The sequence below is a fragment of the Terrapene carolina genome, unplaced genomic scaffold (assembly GCF_002925995.2).
Source record: "Terrapene carolina triunguis isolate 2854851 unplaced genomic scaffold, T_m_triunguis-2.0 Scaffold374, whole genome shotgun sequence".
NCBI classification, from domain to species: Eukaryota; Metazoa; Chordata; order Testudines; family Emydidae; genus Terrapene; species Terrapene triunguis.
In genome coordinates this window covers 9,095,864-9,113,757 of record NW_020664725.1, presented here as the reverse complement: position 1 = coordinate 9,113,757, position 17,894 = coordinate 9,095,864, and the positions used below count along the sequence as shown (strand labels likewise).

Below are 17,894 nucleotides of genomic sequence, written 5' to 3'. Positions count from 1 at the left end.
CAGTTTACTGTTGGGAACTGGATAGCTCCTGTGGTCATAAAAATACAGTCTCTTAAGACAGAGCCTTGAAAGAAGATGTGGACCACTGCCCAATGGCTGTTTCTCTTACTCACAGGAAGCCATCAATGTGTGTCCTGCTCTAGAGGGGAAAGAGGAAATCCCTTCTGATGGTCCCTGCAGAAGTTCATCCTGTAGAAGTTAATGACACAGTTTGCAGTAAAAACAGTAGCCGAAGCAATGCTGACAAATGCAACAGAAAATATCTCCCAGGGCCGCCAAACAAGCTGGGTAAAGAGCAGTGGACTTGAAGCGGGAGGCTGGGTAGTGCATTCCAGAGTCAAGGGCCTGGGGAGAGGGAGCTCAGGACTTCCTGCTCGTCTCCCCATCTGGATCAGAACTTCAGGAAAGAGGCAGCCTCTAAATTACCTAGCACCCAAGCCATAGAATCAAATTCCGGTCTGGAGTAACCAAGATCAGACGTGGGTGGATGGTTCTGAGGGGGTGAATTTTTGCTCTGTTTTCAGAGAGGTAGCAATGTCCAAGGAGCACAAGCAGTGTCGGGAAGACGCCGCCTCGCCCAGGACACTTGCCAGTATCCCTTCTCTGCCTTTTCCCTGGGCCCCACTGTCTCCTGGGTTCCATGATGGAAAGGAGAACTGGTGTATTTGTAGGAAGGAAGCTAAGCTCTGTTTCCCCATCTCTTGCCCATGCTCTAAACTCTCTTCCCCTTACCTCTCACTGTCCACCAGGTCCCCTTCTCCCCTCTCAATTTGGTGTGGCTTTGCCTTACTCTCTACCTGTAGTCTGATGTGCTATTTAAATCTGGCAGCAGCTCCTAGGCCTTTTGAGTGGCTTCACCTCTTCCCCTAGATGAACTGTAGGAGAAGGGTGCCTCTGTATGACTCTGCCACACAATTGGCTCAGGACAGCTCTGAGAGAAGTTAGTCGTGTGTCTCCCCCCCCCCCCCCCCCGAGAGGTTCAAGTGGGCAAGAGCTCACCCCCCGAGCCTGGAGGAGTGCAGTGCAACAAAGAGGAGAATGCTGGAATTGAAAGGCGAGTGTGTTGATGCTATTAAAGGAAAATGGAGTCCCGTCTCCCCACCCCTCCAGGCTCAGCTCAGTGCCCTGGGAGGAGACACTTCTATGAATGAACGGTGACCTGCAAGGTAGAAGGGCGGCCTTGAGGGTGTGGCACAGGACTGAGAGTGGGTCTTGTTTCCCAGCCCGACTTCTGACTCACCGGTACACCCTGGGCAAAACGCTTCCATGCTCTGTACCTCAGTTTCCCCATCTGTACAATGGGGATGAAGACATTGGCTTGCCTGAGAAGGGTGTTGTCAGAATAAATCCATTCATATTTGTAAAGCAGCTTTGAGAGACTTGAGTGGAAGGTGCCAGAGATGAGAAGAGCAAATTAGTGTTGGCCAGCATGGCATGTGAGGAGTGGAAGTTCCAGAGGATTTAAAGCTAAGGTTTTGACCCACAGGGTGATGATTAACGATCCCATGTGTCCTGGCCAAGTTCCACTCTGTCTAATTATGTTCTGCCTCTGTGCTATCAAATACATTTCACAGTTTATTCAGGGTGTGAATTGCTTCCCGTGTTTCAGAATTCTAGATTGCTGGGCTGTGCACAGTGGAGGCAGTTTATCTTAGAAAGGGCCTGAACCTGGCAGGCGCTGAACACCCTACCCGCCCATCAGTTTTCACTGCAGCTGGGGATGATCAGCTACTTGACATATTGGGTCTTAAGTCACTTGTGGTGTTTACCCCAGCATCCAGCTTGAGGGGTGATGCAGAATAACATAGAAGGATATGCCAAGAATGTAGGAATTGTTCTAGTGGGTCAGACTTATGGTCCATCTACTCCTGTATCCTTTTGTCCTCTGGTACTAGCCACTATTGGGAAGTGTCAAAACCCCATATTACACTATTATCGCATGCCCTGCAGACAATGGTTGGCCTATATCCTGGACCATAAGTGTTGATATTCTCATTCAGTTTGATCATCCCTAGTGCAATTGTAGATTATGCTCTTAATGGTACTGATGGCAGGGCTGCAGTTCCCTGGAAATGGCAAACATATGAGTAGACTTGGAAGGATTTCATTTTTATTGATAAACGTCAATTTTGTTGTGCACACACAGACAAAATGTTTCCATCCATTATCATCAAAATTTACAGACAGGCAAAGTAAGAAAAATGCTGCTTGAGAAATTGTTAGTTTGATTTAAGGATGTTTACTTTGTGTATTATGATGTGATGCCGACAATATGTATTTTAACAGTTATAAAGCTTTGTTGTTTTGAATCTCAACATCTACTGTCATTAAATCATTATTCTGACCCCTGCAACTATGAAAATTTAAATAGGTGAAAATCAGAAAAAAAGTTAAAAATAAACATTGGTACTATCGGTCAAAATTTATAGAAAAGTACAAATCGAAATCAGCAAAGTCTACACGTGAAGGTTTATCTTGTCTGAACCAATATAGAGTGAAACTCTTGGCGGAGGATTCTGAAGTCCTGGTCGTTTGTACTCGTACTGTTGGTAAGAGTTGTGGTGGTGGGGCTCGTATCTGTAATGTCCTGCATATATCCCTCCAAGATTCCTGACCAGGACTTTGGAACAGCCACATAAGAGACTGCCTCATAAGACCCTAGGCCCCCCTGGAAGGTTAGTCAGAGCTGTGTGAACACTTGTGAAGTGACTAGGTGACATATTTCAAGATCTCAGCTCAGTGCCTGGATTTAAGGAACATCTCATAAATGGGATACAATGTTACCCAGGCCAAATCCCAACATAAGCCAATTCCATTCTGTTGACCCATATTGTCTCTGCAGCTCCCACTGGTTATGGTATTCTTCACTTGCTGTCCTGAGCTGCTGTTATGCATTCGTGCACAGCTGCAGAGTTCTGCCCTGGTGGCAGGAGCTGCTCCATGGGGCATGGAATACAAAGTACTTTGGGATCCTTTGGGTTTGGAAGGTGCTGTATTGGTGTCAGAGTATCTGTTATTCTACACCCGTTTGTCCCACTCGGTTGTTGTTTCTTTGGGCCCTTAAAGCTTGTTGTTCTGAGCAGTTCCCTCCTGCTATCCTGGAGCTGTCAGAATTTTGCCATGTGGCTAGTTCACCAGCTGGCATCTGTCTTGTGGGTTCTTTGTTTCTTGCAAAAGGCCTCTGTTTTCCAGCTTTGCTCTCAGACCAAGGGGGTGATCTCCCCTGCTAGCAAGCTGCCTGCTGGCTTTTCCGAGGGAGTGGTGGTGAGGAGACTGTAAGAGGACTGACTGTGTGTGTGTTCTCTTTCTCTCATGCCCTTGTGCAGATGATGGTGGCGACTCCAGGCGTGATCTGGCCCAAGGCTCGGACTCCAAGGAGTACTGCCTGTCAGACCGCGACATTGTGGAGGTGGTGAGGACAGAGTACGTTTACACCCGCCCACCCCCATGGTCGGACACCCTCCCCACCATCCACGTCATCACCCCCACCTACAGTCGGCCGGTGCAAAAGGCGGAACTGACGCGTCTGGCCAACACCCTCTTGCATGTGCCCAACCTGCACTGGATCCTGGTGGAGGACTCGCAGCGGCGCACTCCTCTTGTCACCCGGCTGCTGCGGGACACGGGGCTGAACTACACCCACCTCAATGTGGAGACACCCCGCAACTACAAGCTGCGGGGAGACATGAGGGACCCCCGGATCCCCCGCGGGACCATGCAGAGGAACCTGGCCCTGCGGTGGCTGAGAGAGACCTTTAACAAAAACAGCAGCCAACCTGGGATTGTTTACTTCGCTGATGACGATAACACCTACAGCCTGGAGCTCTTCGAGGAGGTAAGATGGAAGCAGGGCCTGCTCAGCTGGGTTATGCTCCCCTCCGTCCCCACTGCTTGAGCTCGCAGGCCTCCGCACAGGTCCCTGGAGGCCAAGCCCAGGAGCATCCTTAACAATGTTACTGCTTGCAGCCCAGAGTAACAAGGCACTTGGTGTCAGTGACATGCTCCAGCCAGCAGGTAACACGGTTACGCGCTCTCCCGAGCCCAGCGCCTGTCATCGCCACTTAGTTTAAGTAAAATACACCCCTAAAGCAATGTCATTTAAACCACCTCTCAGCATGCTCTGGTGTCCGGGCACCAGGCAGTGAAAATGGGGCACATTTGCTAATGTTAAAGGGACCATGGGAAAAGTAGCGTAGACCCCACATTTAGGATAAGGGTCTATGGATGGGGAGGGGGTACCGGGCATTGCTGTTTGTGCCAGTTCCAGAGCCTATCGTCTTGGATTCATTTAATCAGTGTTTCTGAGGGTCCTGCCATTCGGGGGGATTTGGTGACCAGAACTGGGCGAATAACTGATCAGTTTGCTGGTGGTATCGAAAAATCAATATCAAAAATTCACTTTGGAGCAAACTGAATTTTAAAAAAAAAATGTTGGTGAATCAAAAGTTGAGGAAAAAAAATTGATCCAGATTTGAAGCATTTTTTAACATTTAAAAAAAAATCAAGATTTCAAAACAAGAAGTCATTTTGACTCAAAATGTTTCATTTAGAAAATGTAAAAATAAAATTGTTTCTATTTTTTCTTAAATATTTTTGGGAGGTGGGTTTGAAACAAATTCAGTGAAACAGACATGAATCCGTGAAACATTTCGCTGTTGTGGAATCTGCATTTTTTGCCACAATAAGACGTTTTAGTTAAAGAAAAAAAATGCCCAGCTCTAATTGTGACCCTCAGTTACCACTTCCTTCCAATCAGACCCAGGTCTATGCTGCCCACTCGTATGAACTCCCTGCCCCCAGCAGACCCTGGATATTCCCCTTTAGACTGTCGGCTTCATTGATTTCTGTGGGAATTGAGGGCAGCACCACATGGAAAATGGATCCTCTGGCAGGATCAGGCCCTTAATTGTCTTAAATGGAAGGCTCCCTGGCATCACCTTGGCTGTTCAGGGTAGAGCCATCTGGCTGGCTCCTCTAGTCCCCTTTTTCTCCACTTTGCAAAGCTGTAGAAGTATAAGCTATGGTTGCTTCTTGCTTAATTAGTGCTGTCTGGAAATGCATCCACTGTGAAACCTTCACTGGTCTCTCTGGGCCTAAGCATAGATGAGTGTGCATGTGAGAGACGGGTCTGGATGCTTCCCCATGCTGCATGGGGGAATTTCACCCTGACCCTGTACCTAGGGCATCTTCCCCAGATCACACTCCATTTGGCTTGTACCATCGTACTTCAGGCATCACTGGGCTTTCCCTCGTTTCCTCAGTTTGCTTGCCCCCACCTCAGTGTCTTTATTACTTAAATTCTGTCTCTGGCAAGAGCCTGCTCTGCATAGATCCATGGCCTCCCTCCGGGTAAATAGAGCCCTTTCAACGTTCTCTGAACAAAGTCAGGCAGTACAATGGTTGCCCTTGCAGGACATCTTGTTCAGAGACGCACTGTGCGATTGTCTCTCCAGGCTGCCGCACGTGCATGAAAAGCAGGCGTTTGTCAATACTTGTTTGCTTGTTTGTTCTGAAGAGCGTAACCCTTCAGATTCTGCCACTGAGTTGACCAAACCTAGGCTGTAAACATGCACGCAGTGCTCGCCTCCGGGGCTGCTGATTTGCAGCATCCAGAGACAAATGGGCTCCCAGGATTTTCTGACTCAGCTCGGGGAGACGGCTAAAATCACAGCCTGAATGTCTTCCACTGTTTCCTTCCAGAAGTGGCTTTGAGAGGGGACTGAATTTATCCGAGTCCTTTCATAATTTCTCTTCCTAGTCATGTCTGCTCTGCGTGTTTGTGTGTGTGTGTACATGTGCATGCACGCTCATCTAGATGTTACAGAAGATAAGCATCAAACCTGGTCTGATCTGTAGTGCACCTCCCTTTGGGCCTTGCCTGTAGGTGGGCTAACCTAATCTCAATTGGGAGGCATTACTTTTTTTTTTTTTTTTTTCCTCCAAGAGGTGCTGCTGAACCAAACCTCAAAAGGCTTTATTCACAGTGTATTAAACCACCCAACAATGATGCTACTTTCATTGTAGTGAAGGGTCACGAGAGTCCAGAGGAGAGCATCAAAAATAATAAAAGGTTTAGAAAACCTGACCTGTGAGGAAAAGTTTAAAAAAAAACTGGGCATGTTTAGTCTTGAGCAAAAAAGACTGAAGTGGGGGACGTATCTTCCAATACGTTAAGGGCTGTTATGAAGAGGACAGTGATTGATTGATCTCCATGTCCACTAAAAGTAACACAAGTAGTAATGGGGTTGTTTTGGAGCCAGGGAGATTTAGGTTAGCTATTAGGAAAAACTTGCTAACTAGGCTGGTAGTTAAGGGCTGGAATAGGCTTCCAAGGGAGGTTGTGGAATCCCTGTCATTGGAGGTTGTTAAGAACAGGTTGGCCAAACACCTGTCAGGGATGGTCTAGGTTTACTTGGTTCTGCCTCAGCATGGGGAGCTGGACTTGATTTCTCAAGGTCCCTTCGAGCCCTGCATTTCTGAGTCTGGGGTGGGTGATAATGGCTGAAGCCAGGGAGCTCAGAATGAAGTCTGCATGGAGTGTATTTGATGGTCCCTATTCCAGCACAACCATGTTCCTGAGGGAAGGATTCTATTTGTTTGGAGGTTGTGTATGTTACTTCAGAACAGGCTTCCTGTCTTTGCCTTGTGTCTGGCCTACAGCTCGGGGTTTAGTGTCCCCATGAGACAGTCCGTGCCCTTTGGGGAGGCAGGATTATGTTACCAACAATGCAGCTTTTCATCAGCCCAGAAAAGACAGGTCCTTTAGGTTTCATCACCACATTGACAAGGGCATAGGGATAACGTCACAGGGAACCAGAGACTTTAAGGACAGGAAGGATCAGCACCTCCATCCTTCTAAACAGTGAGGGGCTTCTTCCCTGCACTATGTTTCAGTCTAGTTTTAATATCCCAGGCAATGAGGCTCCCACCACTTCCCTTGGAGGCTCTTAGGAAACATCTCTTCATACTCAGCCTAAATCACTATTGTTTTAAATGTCATTTGGGAGATAGTGTCTCAAGTGGTTAGAGCTGCAGGGCTGTGAGCCAGGTCTCCTGGCTTTTAGTTTTATCTATGCCACAGATCCTCTGGAAGAAGGCAAGTCACTGCTATCTGTGCAGGTGCTTATCTGTTCCCCATCAGTGCAATCCCTGTGCACTTCTCGTACATTAACAAAATTATCCTGGTGGGGGTAGGGGGAAGGGTCATTATCCCTATTGTGTGTATATATAGGGAAACTGAGGCACAGATGACGAGACTTGCCGATGGTCACACAAGGAGACTGTGGCACAAGCAAGAACTGAACCCGCATCTCGAGTCTCAACCCAGTGCTTTCCTCACAGGACCCTCCTTCACCCCTCTCTGCCTGTCTCCTCCACTATTAAATGGGTATCGTAACACCTCCTTTACTGCCATGACATGAGGCCTGATTAACATTTGCAAAGGGCTTTGGAAACCTGAGCAGAAGTGTTTTTTAGTTTCACCCCTTCACTGCTAGTTCTACACCCCCTATGAACATCTCTCCCCCCCCCTCCCCCCCGCCGGGAAGATACTTGTAGACATGTGCAGTTCCCCTGAGTCACTGATCTCAGATGATTTGTTGCCTTGCGCTCCTGGAAGCTCTTGTGGTACAAGACATGATGATCCCCTTCCTCCTCATTCACTAGTTGCCATGCCAAACGATCCCTTCTTTGAGGTACATATACTGCACCCATTACCATGAGGTACATATACTGCACCTATTCCTCCCCCTTTCTTGAGGTCTTCTGTTTTAGCTTGCATTCATTTGCACAAATTGGTGTATTGAGGTCAAGGGGGCAGATTGTTGTCTTGGCCATTTGGCACAGACCTAAATCCTATAGCAAAGAACCCAGTAAATGAGGTTTGTACATAAGACTGCAAGCAGATCCAGGCTGAATGCTGTTCCAATCCAGCTGCCTCATTACTTCCTTCTCTATGGCAGGTTTTAGCTACAGCACCAAGCAGTACCCTGAAATGACTACCTATTAAGAAGGCATGAGGGCCCCTTTGTTAACCGACATGATGATGTCTCTGGATTCCTCTCCTCTAGGATTGTCAATTTTGGTTGAATGTATTCCTGGAGGTGTCATCACATGATATCTTTAATTCCTGGAGACTCCAGGACAATCCTGGAGGGTTGACAACCCTATCCTCCTCCCCCCTGAAACCTACCTGCATTAAGAGGCACCAGGCAGCCAGTGAAAGGGGCAGCACAATAAACATGGGTGACTAGTCTCTGTGGATAAGGGGTGCCATTAGCATGTGTGTAATGCAAAAGGGCAAGTGCCTTCAACTCTTCAGGTCTCTCTCACTAATTAGCATTCATGAGATTAGCTCTGGGAAATCCCGTCTGAGGGTCTGGGTCAAAAGCAGAAGGTGCTGGAGAGGGAGCATGCTCCTGCCAGCAGAGTGGAGACAAGACCAGGGATAAATCGCTGCAAAACCTCATCCCATTTGCTTGGCGTTTACTAGGTAGCCAGACTTCTTAACTGCCCCTCATTTGAGAACCACGTTCGTAGTACCTCATTCCAAATGTTATCCCATTTCCCATCAACGGTGACTCACAAAATGGAGGCTACACTGAATGCCACTTGATGCTAATTCTCCTCTATAGCTTAGTTTCCAGAAATCTTGTCTTCCTAGCTCTGCTGTTAACTCACCATGTGACACTGGACAAGCTCTGCCCTCCCCCCCGGGACTCAGTTTCCCCATCTGTAAATGGGGACGATGATTCTGACCCACCTTTGTGAAGCGTTGAGGCCTGTGGATGAAAAGCACATTTTAAAACCTTGGATGTAACTCTTATTTGCTACTTTGTTCCTTGCATGAAGCCTTTGCCATACTGAAGTCTCAGCGGGAGTAATTAGCGTAACTGCGCATCTGCATATTCACTAGCATCTTTACCTGAGATTCTCCAAAGCACTTTGCTAGCCACCCTGCAATACAGGGCTTATCCCCTCATACAGTTGGGCAAATGGAAGCATACAGAGGTTAAAGTACATGGCCAAGGTCACAGAGAGAGCCTGGAGTGGAGCTGGGAACAGAACCCAGCATTCCTGGCTTTCATGTATACAGTATTTATACTGCCTTGCTTCTCTCTGTCCACTGGCCTTTACCTGCTTCAGAACATCCAGGTCTGGTGCTGCAGTGCATGCAGAGGTCTTGCTGGGGACTGTCCAGAGTCACTGCATGTTGCATGCGTGGACTGGACGTTGAGTGTGCGCTAGCAACTGTCAGAGCGAGTGTCCGCTCCCCTCCCACCCCACCCCACGCACTCACTGTGCCCTTCTCTCTCCTTGCCCCCAGATGCGCACCACCAGGAAGGTGTCGGTGTGGCCGGTGGCCTTTGTGGGCGGCTTGCGTTACGAGTCACCCAAGGTGAATGCAGCGGGGAAGGTATATGGCTGGAAGACTGTTTTCGACCCCCACCGCCCGTTTGCCATTGACATGGCGGGCTTTGCCGTGAACCTCAGGCTGATACTCCAGCGATCTCAGGCTTACTTCAAACTGCGAGGAGTGAAGGGTGGTTACCAAGAGAGCAGCCTTCTCCGGGAACTAGTGACCTTGAATGACCTTGAGCCGAAAGCTGCCAATTGCACTAAGGTATGGACTCCTCCTGGTACGTGGACCATAAGGACCCACTCTCCTGCATCTATCACTAATCACAATTGCAAGGAGATGCAGAAACTTGAAAAGGGAGCATAGGGACTGTCATATGGGATCAGATCTGTAGTCTAACCAGGCCGGTATCTGATCTCCCATCCCTCAGGGTTAGCCCAATGCCCATCCAGTCCAGTATCCTGTCTCATACAGCTGTTGGTACCAGATGCTTCAAGGAAAGACACAACCCCCTCCCCCCCAATAAATGGGCAGTTATGAAGTAAAACGCATAGTGGGGAAGTTTCATCTTAACCCCAGGCCCTTAGTGGCTGGCTTATGCCCTGGAGTGTGAGGGTTTATCCCCTCTATAAATGTCTCTGCTAGTTATGGTTATTCTACATGGCATCCTTACTGTTTACATGAATGTCTAATACTTTTTTGGTCTCAATAATGTTCTGTGACATTGAGTTCTGCAGATGAATTACGCATTGTGTGAAAGAGCATTTCTTATATGAAATGTGCTGCCTTGCCATTTCATTTTCATGTATAATAGTGAACACCAAAGTGAATTTGCAGCTATGTTCCTGCTTCTCAAAAGACGTTACAGGAAAACATGGATTTTAGAGAGGTGAGGAGGAAAAGAATTAATGTCCTGTATTATGCTGGGAGGCAGACAGGCATCCATGTGGGGTGTGGTGGCAGAGATGGGGTCCAGGGAAGAGCTGAAGAGCATGAAGCAAATCGAGTTGACTGAGATGTTGACATCAGACAGTCCATCTGCTCTGCTCAGCCTCTCTGCTGCTCTGGGCAGAACTGAATGTGTGCTGCTCTGCCTAACAGGAACATGACAATGTGTTCTAAGAGCGGAGGGAGGTGAGAAGCAAGATCTAATGCTGGTGTGAATGGGGGGAGGAGGCATGTTGTGTGGAACACACTCCAGATTGATTCCCTCTTAGCACGGTAAATGGACAGGATGCAGCAGGCAAGGGAATCCAGTGTCAAGAAAAAGCTTCCGTGCAAATGCTTAGAGCCTGAAGCTGGTGCAGCAATGGCTACGTGGCCTCTAGAAATACACATAGAAGAGCAGCTTTTGATGTGAAGGTAGCTGTCAGAGTAAGGCATTGTGCTGGAAAGCTGGGGCGAGAGCAAGGCCAGCTGTGGTGGGACATGCTGTCAGGACTTTGTTTCCAGACAAGGGGGAGATTTTGTTACTTGAGTCAGACAGAAGGAAACTTCTGTGCTGTGGGTCAGGAATTGAAGAGGTGGCAGCAGGAGGCGCTGGTTGAGATTAGGAGCTGGCTGTTTTCTCTGTGACGTGACAGTGGAGATATCACAGGGACTCTGTTTTGAGCTGGAGACAGTTTGATCCTGACCAACTCTCAGCACTTCGGGTGTCCTGCTTTGCTTCTCTACTTCCAGCTGCCACCAGCTTCCCTTTAGCAATTAACACATAACTCATCTGCCCAGCATGAGGTAAACAGAGACCAAATTCAACAGAGGCAGAGCTCAGAGAATTCAAACCAACCAACTGCCTACACAACAAGTGAGGGCACGTCAGCAGAGAGATGCCTCCCCTTCTAAACACCGGAGCTGAGCAGTTTGTATGCTATGCAGGGGCATTGCCCGGAGAGTGATTATGGCAGGGTTTAGGGTAGCTAAGAAGGGGCAATGCATGCTTGGAAACTTTACCTTGTTAATGGGAACGGCTCTGCGGTGACCTCTTTTCTCTGCTTCACAGAGGTGTTGAGGATAAATACACTAAAGATTGTGACTCTCTCAGCTATGATGGTTAATGGGGGCTAGATAGGTACATAGGTAGACAGCCCTTTACCAGATGCCTCCTTAGACGTCCCCTGTGTGCTGCGCTGGTATTCATTTTTATCACTCTCATCAGACCCACACACACAGACTGAAGCGCCTGCAAAAAGCTTATTTACTGGCCAATAAATAAGTCTTGTGTTGCTCTCCTTGGCTTAATACCTGCCTGAAAGAGGGGGAATGAAAGGAAGAAGATCTGGGCACTGCAGGAATTTCTAGACAAAAGGAGGCAGGCAGCCTTGAAATCCCTGCCAGGAGCTGCAAATGCTGAGAGGAAAAAATGAAAAGAGAGCTTTCTCCATGGAGATAGGGGGAGATGTGCTTCTCTGGGAGAGGCAGACTTTTGTTTTGAATGGCCTGGGTAGCAATTTATCAGTCACATTTAATTAAATATCTATAGCGGCTGCAGTTAAGCGCCCGCCTTCTGCCCCTTCTCCTGTCTCTCGGCTGCATTATGCACCGGGCTCCAATCTCTGACTAAATTTGTGGGTTTGGGTGATGCGGGTGAAGGAAGCCAGCAGCGCTGCTGCCTAGTGTTGGACAGGGATGTTTTGCTGCTGCTTCTGAGGGGGTTAGAGAAAGGCAGAGTATTTGTGGACAGAGAGAGCTAGCATGAGATGCCACAGTAAGTGTGATCAGCTGCCATCAAGGCTGCAGGCTAAGGATGGGGTTGATGGGGAAGAGCGGTGCTTCCTCACTAGCATCTGTGGAAGAAGAACACTGCAGCTGTTGCAGGGTTTTGCACTAGCTCTGTGAAGAGAAATAAATCCCTTCCCTAGATAAGATGGAGAATCTGAACCCTGGTTCTCGCCATGTTTTTTTCCAAGATGCAGAAAGGAACTGGCTCCTTATTTTTGGGTCACAGATCTGATGTAGCTCAAACTGGCCCTAGGACAGAGCGATTCCACTGATGAAAGCAGGAGGCCAGAGGGGCTCCTGGGGAATAGCTTCCTTCCTTCTTGTCCGATTTCCTGTGATAAAGTGTGTGTGCTGAATGCAGTGCAGATGGAGGGGGAGATCAGACCGGCAAACTCCATTTGTATTCGTTCTCTCCCTGTGGGAGCTGAGCAAGTATCTGCTAGGGCAGGTTTACCCTCCCTTTCTGCTTGAGTTATTCCCCAGTGACTGGGATGCCAGCCACCTCAGCATCCCACAGGGCTGCACTTATTTGGATTGATTGCAAATGTTCCTAGAGAAGGGGCTATTTGATACTCGAGCTGCCATTGGTCACACAAGGCCACATGCTCTCGCTTCTGGTGCCAGACTGGCTGAGCCTGCCTCCTTCATATTCAGGAGGAAAAGGCCTGAGGAAGCTCCCGAGGCTGGGACTCTAAGGCAGTGGTTGCAGATAAGCAGAATTTAGAGGAATTGAGGCTTTGACTGAATGGGGGACATGTTCAGATTTCAGCCATCAGCACCAGTGCAGTCTCCTAGTTCACATAGGGTTAAACTGCTGTAACCTGCACCAGGGCAGCTTATCCCTGTAACTAGCAGGGCAAAACTCTGGTGCAAATAGTGCCTTTGCTTAACTGCACTGGGGGTTTGTGCTGGTGCACTTACACCAGCAGCTGGGCCGGTATTAACTCCCTAGCATAGACAAAGCTTTATTTTAACCCACATTTTCTTTTCTGGGCCACGTATGATTTGTTTCATACGTGAAACTGAGCCTGCTTCAACCCTTGGTCACATTAGGGCTTCTCTGAGCCTTACTGGCTGCGGAAGAGCATAAATCTTGATGTCAAAGTAACTATGGCATGGTCATAGCTATAATAGTTACTGTCTGAGCTTTGCCTGGTTCATGTGCCTCTGGTCAGGGTTTGGGGAATCCCCATGTCAAGCAACGTCCCATCCACTAAGCTACCCCCTTTCAATGCAGCTACTTGTGTGGGCAAGCTTACAAGCTGGAAACTTGCTTATAGAGAGCAAACTGATGGCTTGGATGTTTGCAGAGGGAGCATGCTTTAAAATCTGAGCAAACAGCTGTGTAAATCTGATTTGGTGTGAGGGGAGGAGGCAGGGTAGCTCTAAAGACAACCCAAGACACAGACAACTGCTTCTTCAGGTGGGCTGTGCAGGATACCAGCCTTGCCCTGAGCCACTTGCAAAACATCCCATGCAACAGCATAAAGGTTTTAGCCACAAGTGGAGTGTCTGCTTTGGAATAAAGTTTTAAAATGCACATCAATGTGAATGAATGGGTCACTTTGGAGATGGGCCTAATCCTCCCCTGCCTTTCACCTGGGGTTGTCACTACACCTGTGCAGAGGGTAGAAAATGCCCCCAACTAGAATACTCCATGTGCTCACAGCAGCCATACGATCTTATACTTGCATTGCACTGGTGAGATGTGCAACACAAGGTGAAGGATGGGAGAATTGGGTCCATGATTGTTTTCCCTTAAATTGCACTGGGCCCCAGAGATTAAATTTGCTGGTGGAATTTACTCTATTTGTAATTTATTGCTACAAAACAGTGAAACTCTAATGAGAAGAATCCTGCAGTGGCAGGGTATGGGGGTTATCAACAAAGTCTTTTCCTTCCCTAGGTCCTCTGATTCTTAAACTCAGTTATTGCCTGGGTTTAAATGCTGCAGCCATGTGTAAGAGGAGATACAGCTGCATGTAATCACGAGTGGATGCCATTAGAGATATTAAAGGGGGGGGACACCTGTGATTGGTAAAGTACTGTTCAAAATGCCCATTGTGCCGAGCGCTGTTATGGACAAGTCTTTTTGCTGTTGCTCTGAGCATAGTAGTAATACAAATGTGAAAATAAGTTTTGAGACATGAGGGCAGACCTTAAAAGGCCTGTAGAACTACTGTATTAATAACATAGGTTGTATTTTTATGTATGATCCAAACTTTGTATATAGCAAAGGAAATGCATTGTCCTCAAAGTTACAGACAGTTGGCTGAGAAATGAAAAGCTGTTTCTGTACTTGATTGTTGCTCTGTACTAGGTGATAACTGCAGTGACCCCACTGAAGAGCATGGGGTAAAGACGTAAGTAAGAATTGTACAAAGGGCTGTATATTATTTTTAGTGGCCCAATAACCTTTTTTTAGAAGCCCCTTGCAATCAGAGATAGGGAGCTCAACTTCAGTATTTACCTCGATGAAAAAAGTACTATAGAAATGACCCCAAGCTCTGTGCTGTTGCGATTGCAGGGGGCTGGTATTAAAAAAAAAAAGGTTACGTTTTACAAAAAGGTTCCCTTCTCTGACAAAGTGGTGGGGAAAGCAGCCCAGTCAAGGTTCTTTCCAGCTGTTGGAGGCAAACAACTATATTAATGTTACAGAGAGAGATTCACCTCTGCTGTAAGTGTTGTGCCTGCTTAAATCAGAACTGAATTAAGCCTGCGAGTAACAGGGAGCCGAGTATTTAACCACAGGCAAGAGGAACGTGCCGAGTTCATTCTTGGGAAGCAAAACATGCTTTTGCAGGTCTAAGGAAAAGCAAGCCAGCACCTTTCGAGTACAAAATGGATCATGGAAGCTTGGATTAAACATGCAGTGTATTGTCATAGCAACAAGAGGGGAGCCCCTCCTAAGGTAAGAAATAGCAACGAAAAACGGGTACGAAAAACGGGAAGCTGTAGCTCTGAAGGGACCTAACTGCTACCATCATTCAGGTGCTAGGAGCAGAGCAATAAGAAGTAACCTTTATTTTAGTGTGGCCCAGAGTGTAAACCAGCTCTGTCTGCTTAGGCATTTTAATAGAGCAGCTAGAAATCTTTTGCGTGAGACCATTTCCCCAAGTAAAAATATTTTTTGAATACGTTTCTCATTTGTGAAAGTTTTGATTTAAAGATTTCTTTCCTTCCCCTGCCACTTTTTCAGAGGAAAGCCCCAACATTTTCATTTCTAGAAATCCAGTCCGAATCTGACCATTTTGAAATTGTTCACTGAACTATTTTTTTTTATCCAGTTCTACATTGTATACCACGCTGAGATCAGTGCAGAACTATTTCCCAATACTGTTTAGCTGGCCACTGTGAATAGGCTCAAATTGGGTTAGAGGCTTTAACAGCAGCAGCCTAATATGCTTTGTCTGGCCAATGTAAGTAGGGCCAAATCGTATTAAACTGGATTAATAGGGCCTCTTTAAACACACCCCCCTAATGTAGGTAATGGCCCACTGCCTAAGACAGTGTAGAGAAGTATAGGAACAGCATTTTCTGGCATGGTGACAGCACAGTACCATGGCCCAGGGGGTTGGACAAGCAAGGTAGTAGCATCTCAGCATAAGTCTACACTGTAGTCACAGGGGGTGATTGCAGCTCATGTAGACACACACCTGAGCTAGCTCAGGCCCTAGAGCAGTGAAGCAGTAGCAGCGTGCACTAAACCCCCTTGAGCACTTTATCCAGGATTATGGGTGGACTTGTACACCCCTCCTGAAGCATGGGCAGCTGCAGTTTCACTGCTCTGGGACCCCAGCTAGCTTGTGTAGATGTACCTCTATTAGCTGTACTTGAACTAGCTCACTAAAAATAGTCAGGATGCAGGTTAGGCTTCAACAGTGCCTCCCTACCTGGGGGAGGCGGTGTCAGGCTGGGGTGGGCATATGCAGTGGCATACTCACTTCTAGAGCAGGCACGTGTACCCAAGCTCCCATTCGCACATCGGGTTGCAATGGAATGTAGCCTAAGGGTGTTGGCGAGCTGTGATTTTGATGACCTAATGAACAGCGCAGAACATGAGGGGCTGATGAGTGTGAAATTTAACCCATTGGTCCCCAGCGTTTCCAGAGGATTTGATTTTCAGCAGGGTTACTCCCTGCATGCACCCCAAAACGTCCAAAGCAGATAGCCAGCACTGAGCCCTGTGTCCTGCAGTCAACTACCCTTAAGCCAGTGTGAGAATCAGAAAAGAAAGGGAAGAGATCCCAAAGCAACAGTCACCCAGTCTCTTGGAGATGCTTTAGAAGAATAAATGGATAGTGAACTCCAGATGTTGCTGACAGAAAAGCTCCAACTAGGAAGTGAGAGCCCCTCCAGTTCTGCTTTTTCAAAGGTACTGATCCCTTCTGAGAATCAGGCCTGGGATGGCTTCAGTCTATATAGATGGTGGTCTGAACTGATGAACTCTGTTTCCTTCCTGTTATACCTAGTAGTTACAGCAACGAGTGTATAGAGCACAACAAGGTGCCTTTCTATTTTCAGCCCAGCTGTCTGTTGTACAGTGAGTGGATGATGCTGTTGTAGTGGCTTGATATGCAGCCACTCCGGGTATAATTTGGTGCAGCTGGACTGTAATAATTGCTAGCTCAGGTAGACATACATGCAGTAGCTTTGATTGAGTGACCATGATAAAAATAAGAGATTAGCCACAGTGGCATAGGCTGCGGCTTCAGCTAGCTGCCCAAATGCACACCTGGGATCTTGAGACAAGATTATGCTCTGGTGCTAGCCTGTGCATGGTGACTACACTTCTGTTTTTAGCCTGCTAGCTCAATCAAAGGCACAACATACACACCTACCTGAGCTGGAAATTATATCTCTAGCTGCAGCCTCAACACTCTGAGTTGGGGGGGGGGGTGTTTGTCTTTGTAAACACATACAAGAATTTTGATTCCAGAGTGATGATAGAACAGCCCAAAATCAGTGCAAAGGATGATAAGTCTTTAGTGGAGGTTGGTTGATAAATAGATGGAAGGAGCAGGTTAATGGCCTGAGACAGCATCCTGTCAAATGGGTAATTTTTGCACATGGTGCATTTGAGATGTCACTGGCCATAGGCAAATCTGCTTAAGGCTGTGAATGCACCATTACACTCGAGGGTATGTGGTTAAATAGCACTATTAGTTTAATGTGCAAGATTATTTGTTAGCATAACGCAGAGATGCAGCTAATGACTTCTTTGGGATTGGTTCAGATTTTAGTCTGGCACACAAGGACGGAAAAACCTGTGCTCGTGAACGAGGGCAAGAAAGGCTTCACAGATCCCAACGTGGAAATCTGATGCTGCATGGCTGAGCGGAGATCAAACAGGTACGCCCTCCTGTATCTACCCCGAGGGAGGAGAGGACTGAGTGAAAAGAATAAGCACTAGAGAAATTTTTCAAGGAAAGTATAAACATGCTCTCTCTGAAAGCCAAGTTTGAGAGAGTAGTGTAAAGGATGGGGTGATATGTAAAGGGAAATGACAGGGCCCAGAAAAGGACAGTGTTTAGAACATGAGGGTGAAAAAATCTGGAGAGGATAATGGTCTGGTTAATTGAGGGGGCGGTAAAAGAGAAAAGGAAACCTGAGGCTAGATGAAATGGAGAGTATAGTGCTGAAAGAGGGAAAGGTTTAGGAGGAAACTTTACAATGAGGGTTTGTACGCACGGCAAGCCACAGTGTTAATGTATAGTGCACGACCTTGCCATGCAGTAAAGGACCCTGCTACAGTACAGTGAAGTCCCACTAAGCCGCACTCTGGGTATTTCAGAGACTGCATGCTCCATGAGGATAC

The 17,894-nt window shown here is 47.4% G+C and overlaps 1 protein-coding gene across 2 annotated transcripts in view; it reads left to right on the top strand.

The window, feature by feature from the left end:
- The window catches only part of B3GAT1 (beta-1,3-glucuronyltransferase 1), an 86,284-nt gene that overhangs the window by 65,229 nt on the left and 3,161 nt on the right, over positions 1-17,894 (top strand). For both annotated transcript variants that reach the window (XM_029912892.1, XM_024198734.3), the window contains 3 exons: positions 3,327-3,835; positions 9,326-9,622; positions 17,313-17,428. In XM_029912892.1, coding sequence (XP_029768752.1) covers positions 3,327-3,835; positions 9,326-9,622; positions 17,313-17,399 — 893 coding nt within the window. In that variant the 3' untranslated portion in view covers positions 17,400-17,428. The remainder of the gene's footprint in view (positions 1-3,326; positions 3,836-9,325; positions 9,623-17,312; positions 17,429-17,894) is intronic.